This window comes from Callionymus lyra, chromosome 13, assembly GCF_982586985.1.
Source record: "Callionymus lyra chromosome 13, fCalLyr1.hap1.1, whole genome shotgun sequence".
Taxonomy (NCBI): domain Eukaryota; kingdom Metazoa; phylum Chordata; class Actinopteri; order Syngnathiformes; family Callionymidae; genus Callionymus; species Callionymus lyra.
In genome coordinates this window covers 10,949,007-10,956,312 of record NC_141830.1, presented here as the reverse complement: position 1 = coordinate 10,956,312, position 7,306 = coordinate 10,949,007, and the positions used below count along the sequence as shown (strand labels likewise).

General features: G+C 39.8%; 1 protein-coding gene across 2 annotated transcripts; it reads right to left on the bottom strand.

Moving 5' to 3' along the window:
• Window positions 1–1,708: 1,708 nt before the first annotated feature.
• sytl3 (synaptotagmin-like 3) lies at window positions 1,709–6,817 on the bottom strand. 2 transcript variants are annotated; one of them, XM_087805574.1, is made up of 12 exons: window positions 6,681–6,817; window positions 5,301–5,516; window positions 5,174–5,241; window positions 4,454–4,505; window positions 4,323–4,392; window positions 4,169–4,241; window positions 3,521–3,648; window positions 3,337–3,456; window positions 3,107–3,276; window positions 2,940–3,036; window positions 2,651–2,821; window positions 1,709–2,532 (listed from the first exon to the last, which is right to left on the bottom strand). In XM_087805574.1, the coding sequence occupies exons 1-12, from the start codon at window positions 6,776–6,778 to the stop codon at window positions 2,398–2,400; spliced, it is 1,398 nt and encodes a 465-aa protein (XP_087661700.1). In that variant the 5' UTR covers window positions 6,779–6,817; the 3' UTR covers window positions 1,709–2,397. The 2 variants fall into 2 exon arrangements, with proteins under 2 accessions (XP_087661700.1, XP_087661701.1); XM_087805575.1 differs by having other exon boundaries at window positions 1,709–2,529.
• Between the last annotated feature and the right edge of the window lie 489 nt (window positions 6,818–7,306).

Genomic DNA, 7,306 nt, shown 5'->3' with positions numbered 1-7,306 from the left:
GTCAGTTGGGTCTAAGCCTGGTTTTTTGAGCAGAGGCTCCACAATGGCATGTTTAAATGCATTGGGAAAAACCCCTGTGGAAAGGGAGAGGTTCACCATATTGGTAACCCAGGGGCCAATTACATCAAATACTTTGATAAAAAGCCTACAAGGAAGGACGTCATCTGAGCAAGAGGAGGGTTTCATCTTGTTCACTAGTGCTGAAATATCACCCAAAGATACAGCAGAGAAGGATGACCAAGAGGAGGAGATGGGCTCAGAGACAGTAGGGGTTCCCAACAAAGGGGGAGAGATTTTCTCTTTGATCAATTTAATTTTGTCAATGAAAAATCTCAACAATGCATTGCTGTCAGCTTCACAGAAGACCGGCGTGATTTGAGGAGCAGGAGACACGAGAGAATTAATCGTGTCAAACAAAACTTTGGGGTTTTTCCTATTTGCTGCTACCAGTTTTCTGATGTAATCAGATCTAGCAGTTTCTACCATCACATTGTAAGAAGTCAACAGATCCCTGAGGTGAAGTCTGTGCACCTCAAGTTTAGTAGACTTCCAGAGACGCTCAGTCTTTCGACAAAGTCTCTTCAGACTCAGGAGATCTTCATTTGTCCAAGGGCACCGTTTTTTCTGAATTTTCAAGTTCGATTTAACAGGTGCCACTTGATCTAGTATTTCAACACAATGATCAGTAAAACAGTGAATCAAACTGTCCACATCTGGACAGTCATCAAAGGAAAGTAATGATTGCAATTGGAATAACAAACTGTAAAAAAAAATGTGATTGATTTTTCAAACTTTTTCTCAATTTTTTTAATAGAGAACTTAATTAATTCAATTATTTAAAATCATAATAATCATAATTTGATGCTTAAAAAATTCTACCATTATTATAATTATAACACTATAAATACTTTAACGTTTATTGACATAACATTTTTTGGGGGCTGGTGTCGTAACTTCCGGTCCTACAAGTGCTCGCCCGGATGACATCACACAGTTGTGCCAGTGGTCACCATGGCGACACTGGATACAGAGGATTCAGACCAGTGACATCATCGCTGGCTTCCGTCTCACAGAAAGAGTGAGTCAGAAAGAGTGAGACAGACAGAGAGTGTTGGAGTCAAACATTCTCCTCAATAAATCTCCAGCAATACTCCTTCAGCCAAGTAACAACCTAGTGTCTGGATAGTTAGCGGAAGTGAGGTAACAAATTAAAAGCGTTTGGAAATTCATTTCCGTTTAATGAATTCGAACTATATGTTCATTTGAACTACAATATTTTACTCTAAAAACTTACAAACGATGTCTCGTTTATTCAACATTCATTTAAATGTTCGTGTTCGCGATGTTGATCAACAAAACACACTTTGTTGACGCACTTAACACGCCCTGACGCCTGTGAACACCAGACACGCACGCACGCACGCACGCACGCACACACATACACAGGCGCAGCAACACAATGACGTGTTAACTCAGGACTTGTGTTTGCATTCATGGGAAGAATGATGTGTAACTTTTGATAAGGACCGTCAGGTGATCACATGATCATGATATAAAATGACGTTTTACTGACACCTGTTGGATTAAATATGAATTACATTTCAAATTTGTATAAAACAAATAAGTCAAATAATGAACCGTAATATATACGCTTAAACCAATAAGAGACTTTTAATTCAAAAATAATAACAAATACACACAAATTACATTAAAAGTTGTAAAAGTTTTACTTTATTATATGTGAAGTTTACAGCATTTTATAGGATTCGTTTAAAAAAAAGGAAAAATAGATACGATATGAAAGAAGACCATCATTTTAAAGCTCTATATTGTAAAGTGTAAACAAACCAAACATGAAATAAATTTAAATATACAAGTCATTTTATTTCAAAGGAATTCAATCATATCAATGACTTCAGTTGCATCAACAATAGCAGCCGAATTAAATAATTGTGCAAAAAGAAAGATGGAATAAATACACAAAAATAAAAGTTTCAAATGAAATAATTACAAAGAATCCGTAAAAACAAGACATGTCCAAATGATCCAATATTGTTTTTAAACCGCAGAATATTTTTAGGAAATATTTAATAAAATCTTTGTTCATGTTACAAAAAGGTTAAAAACAATTCATTGGTAGTCAATTGATTTTATAAACACGTTGAGAGAAAGTGCCGACATCATTATTACTATTAGCTCGATTGGTGACGTTTCATTTCAAGCACTTTTAGAGTTAAAAAGACAATTTCTACTAAACAATATGGAAATTAAACATAAAAATACAGCAGAAATGCAATGTAAATGAAGTCTATAAATAAAAAAATATATACAGTTAATAAATAAAGCTGTTTTAAAAAACATGCTTTTTGCATGTTTACATTAATTCAAATCTGTTTTCTAAATTTTATGATGTTCGTCTTTCTCGTGTGAATGTTTGAGTGAGCTGAGCTGCAGGAGCTCGTCTTGGCTGCTATAGCGGAACTTGAATGCAACGTCCTGGTCCACAGCGCCACCGTCTGGACAGTTAGTCTGCTGAAACACAATCATTTAGGTTCAGATTTCAGCAGTAGAAGTATTTTCTTATATAATACATCAGAGTTTTTTTTAACAAACAAGTCAAACTGAGCCGTAATATTTCCATATATCTGACCTTTGGACACAGTTGGTACCACTTGAGGTTCTGACTTGTGTTGTCGTCGAACACCCGTCCGTCCAGCCGCAGCAGAACTTCCCCCAGAAAGACTTTCCTCATCAAACCGACAGAATGCCACACAGTTGCCTGCAATGTTTTCCCAACCAGCAGGTGGCGCTCTATGTGGACCTGGCAAGATCAGGAGATCAGAACGTCAAGCTCTTGAGGTAACTTGTGTATTTATCCGTAACAAGAAAATACCACTTGGCTCTAATAGAACCCACTTTCAAACTGGGCATTTTTTCACCTGGAAAACTTCGTTAAAAACCGGATCTGTTGTGTTTTTCTTGACGGACGTCTTCAGTTTGTGGCTCTTCTCCGGGAGAAAGAAGATTTTGACGAATCTGTCGAGGACAACGAATCCAACTTTAGATCTGACCATGTTCATTAAGCCTTCGAAATAGATCATCTTACGGGTGACACCTCCCCTTCTTGGGGTCTCCGGGAGTGAGGTCCCTGCAGCCGCCCACCGTGACCTCCAGACAGGAGGTGATCTGGTTGTAGGACAGCGCCATCTGCAGGTCTCCGCTCACAGCAGGGGGGCCCGGGAGGCTGAGGTCGGCGTTAATGCTTCTGCCGCTGCCCTGCGGGAGTTCAAGGGTCACACATGATTGACATAAAAGACGGAAAGCGTTCGGACTCACCCTCTTTCCTTCAGAGCAGTCGGAACCAAGAGACATATCGTCCCCCGTCCCAGTGGACGAACCCTCCGCATCGCTGTCCCTCTTCTTGAAGATGTTTGGAAGACTTGGCCATTTGAGGAGCTGCAGGGAAAAAAAATGATGATTAAAACCTGACCCTTAGTTAAAGAAGTCTCTGAACACCTACATGATACGGTTTGTTGATGTCGGTGTCCGAGCGGCTCTTCTGGGAGCCGTTGATGAACTGAGATCGACGGTCGGTGCAGTCGACGCTCAGCAGGTCTTCTCGTATGTCAGCGTTAGACCTTGACAGCTCTGCAGGTGAAAGTAAACATGAGGATGCAGTTCATATTATTTCAGCTTCGGTTAGCCACTTAGCGCCTTTAGCACGAGTGATCATTTCCAAAGCAAGACCCAAAAGATCCAACCATAAGGTATAAAACTGATCATTTACCAGGGGCTGATGAAAACAACACAAGGATCTCTTTGAGGAAATTGATTTGAAAGATATTTTAAATCGTACGGATTTAAAGGTCAAACCGTAATGCTAATGCTAATCGTGCTAAAACCTTTCTTGAATATTTAGGGCCATCTATTTTACTTAATATTGTTAAAGAATTAATATTATATTAATAACAAAACTAAGAGTATAACTGTGTAACAAGAAGATGAAATCAAATTGTGATAATCTTTTCATTCACCCTTTTAGGTAATTCATTGTCTCTGACATTAAAATTCAACCTTATTTTATCTTTTAAACGGGCCCATTAATAGGTCGTAATATCAACATTTATTTACTGTCATTTTGAGACAAACAAATCCTTCCAAAACTCACTTCTTATTTGACCGGTGACGGAACTCATCAGGTCTTCCATTGACTTGGTGAAAGGTTTGGTCTCTTTCAGGTCCTGGAAGTCAATTCAGAAACAGATCAGAACATGTTTATTCGTACAAAATGTTTAGTTATTCCAGAAGCGGCTCATCCCGACCTTGCTTAGGAAGGCATACTCATAGGTCATAGGTCGCAGCGGAGGAGTCGGCGGCACAACCGATATGTGGCTGTGAAAGCGAGTCCAGGATTAATGACGTTTAACTTGAAGATGAGAAACGTGGATCTTACCTCATCACTTCCAGCGTCTTCAGCAGGTTTCCTCCGACCGTTTGATATTTATCTGGAGAGATAAGAACGACACGTTGGTGTATAACCGCGATAGGATGTTGTTTTTGTTTTTTTTAATCTTAAAAGATTCTAAAGGTTAAAGCCTGCAGTTGATCCAGAACTCTGCAGCGAGAATTCTGACCCGCTCTAGTAGAAGAACTCACATTTCTCAGATCCTTAAAACTCTTCACTGGCTTCCAGTTTCTTTCAGGATCAACTTTAAAATTCAACTTTCAGATCTATTCATGGTCAGACTCCTCCTTACATCACTGATCTGATCCAGCCTCACACCCCAGCTCGGGCTCTGAGGTCTGTGGATCAGAATCTACTGATGGTTCCTGAACACGGTTCAGGACCAGAGGAGAGAAATCCTTTTAGACTGTTGCTCCTAAGCTTTGGAACGAACTCTGTGTTTGATGATCTACTGACTCCTTCAAGAAACATCTTAAGACGTTTTTATTTGTTCAGGCTTTTCCTTGATTTTCTGGAACTCCTGTTGTGTTATCAGTTTTATCTTGATCTTTACAGTATATACTTTATTGAATATTGTTTTGATTGTTTAAGCGCTTTGTGACCCTGGTCTGGAAAAATTACTTAAGTACTTACTTACTTCAAGGTCCCTAGAAAACATAATGATGATGTGATAATGATCCACACATTCCAACATGTCTGCTGACTGACCTGTGGTACGCGGGAACTTCTTCGCTCTCTCCTCCAGGAACCATTCCCCGGATCGGACCTTCACGTCCCTACGAAAAAAAAAAGAACGTCAGCCACAGTTTCACCCGAGGTTCGTCAGCGTCTCTACCTGTAGGCGTGACAGACGGTGCACTTCCAGCCCACGTTGGTCCGGCAAACCCGGCACCTGCTGCAGATCCTGTGGCTGCAGCCTCGACAGACGGCGCCGGAATTCCACAGTTGGCCCAGCGGCCTCTGGCAGCGAGCGCACGTCCTCTCGCCGTACTGCCGGCAGTAACTCTTCGCCCCTTGACGGCGGAGCTGCTGGAGCTCGTTCTTCATCCTCCTGGGAGAAGAACAAGATGGTCACCATCCTTCTCCTCAATAGTTAGTCCTTGTCTGGTTTGAGACTCTTGTTCTTCACAGCGTTGGGTCGGACGTCCTGGTGTTAGTTTCCAACCAACCCCACCTTCAACCTCAAGAACGGACCACCATGACTTCATCTTCACACAAACTCACACCAAACCGCAGCTGCTTTTTTGGTTCTCAATGGAAATATGATCATCATCTGGTCAAGTGTGGAGTTTGTATGTTCTGTTGGTGTCGCGTGGTTTTACTCCGGGGACCCCCGGTTTCCTCCCACAGTCCAAAACATACAGAGGTTGATTGGGGGTTGTCTGTCTTTGTTTGTGCTGCGAACAGACTGGAGTCCTGTCCAGGGTGTCCCCTGCCTCTAGCCCATAGAATCTGGCATAGGCTCCATCCCCTCTGTGGGCCCCCATCTGATGATTTTTTGTCATATTTGGTTTATATATATAAAAATGTATTTGTAAATTTTTATTTAATTATTTCAACATTTGTTTATTAGATTATAATTTATTTTGCTTTTTTTGTTGTAGTAATTTTTGAACTTTTTCCCCTAGTTTTCATCTTTAATTTATTTTGACATTTCGCTGACACTAAGGAAATTGAGTTAAGCGGGTCAAAGGTCGCTCTGAAGCTTTAAACATGTATTAATTTATAATTAAGTCATTCCATGTCCTTCATACCACAGATATGTTTTTTTTTGTATATGGCCTAACTGTTAAAATGTTGTCATGAAACTGATGGACTTGGATGGAATCACAAAGATAAATCGACTTTCCTGTCGGTGCGTGTTGTTAGAAGTTGAGAAATTCAAGAATTTATGTGGTCAGGAAACATCGATTGCAAGATTGAGTCGAGATGCGTCAATCATCACCGCAGGAAGTGGTACCAAGATGGCACGATCAGATTTGAAACATATTTTCGAACATTGCTCAAACATCAGAGTATTGAGTTTCATCGATCGTATGTCACTGGAACCTTCTAGTGAAGCCCAGTGAGGGAACAAATGTGCAATAAACTGTTTACACATTTAATTAAATATTATTTCTCGTGTGTAAAGCTGTGTTCAGGAGCAAATCCCCGGTAAGAATTACACAGTAAAAGTATTCAAAATACTCTGAGATGTCATGAATAAAGGACTGACCTGATTCTTTCCTCATCGAGGGTCCGCAGATGTTTGTCTCTCATCAGGACCTCCAGGACTCGTTCTCTCTCCACCACGAGAATCAGACCCAAATCCATCTTCAGCAGAATGTTTGTGCATCGGTCTGTTCTGCTCCTCTTGACTCTGCTTCATTTCCTCCTCCTTCACAGTGACTCCTCCTCTCTGTCAACAACGATCGCTGCTCACATGTCTCCTTGTCATCTCAGGCAAGTCTTGGTCCACGTCACAGCTCGATATAGACTTCCTGAGAAGATCTGGTTTCAGATGATTCACCAAGTCTTCCTCCCTAGAGTGTTGGAACTTAATTAGGATACATCTATGACTGACAGTTATTTTGCATTTAATATATGATATATATTTACGTGGATGATTATATAGTGTTCATGTATATATATTATGTTTTTATATGGATATTTGCTTAGTGGATGTATATATTTTTACTAAATTATCTGAATCAGAATGGTTTATTGCCAGTAATGTGAAATTCTGGAGGGTTTTGGATACAGAAGAAAATAAAAATAATAATAATAAAATAAAAAAAAAAAAAAAAAAAAAAAAAAAAAAAAAAAAATAATAATAATAATAATAATAATGGTTAAATACAA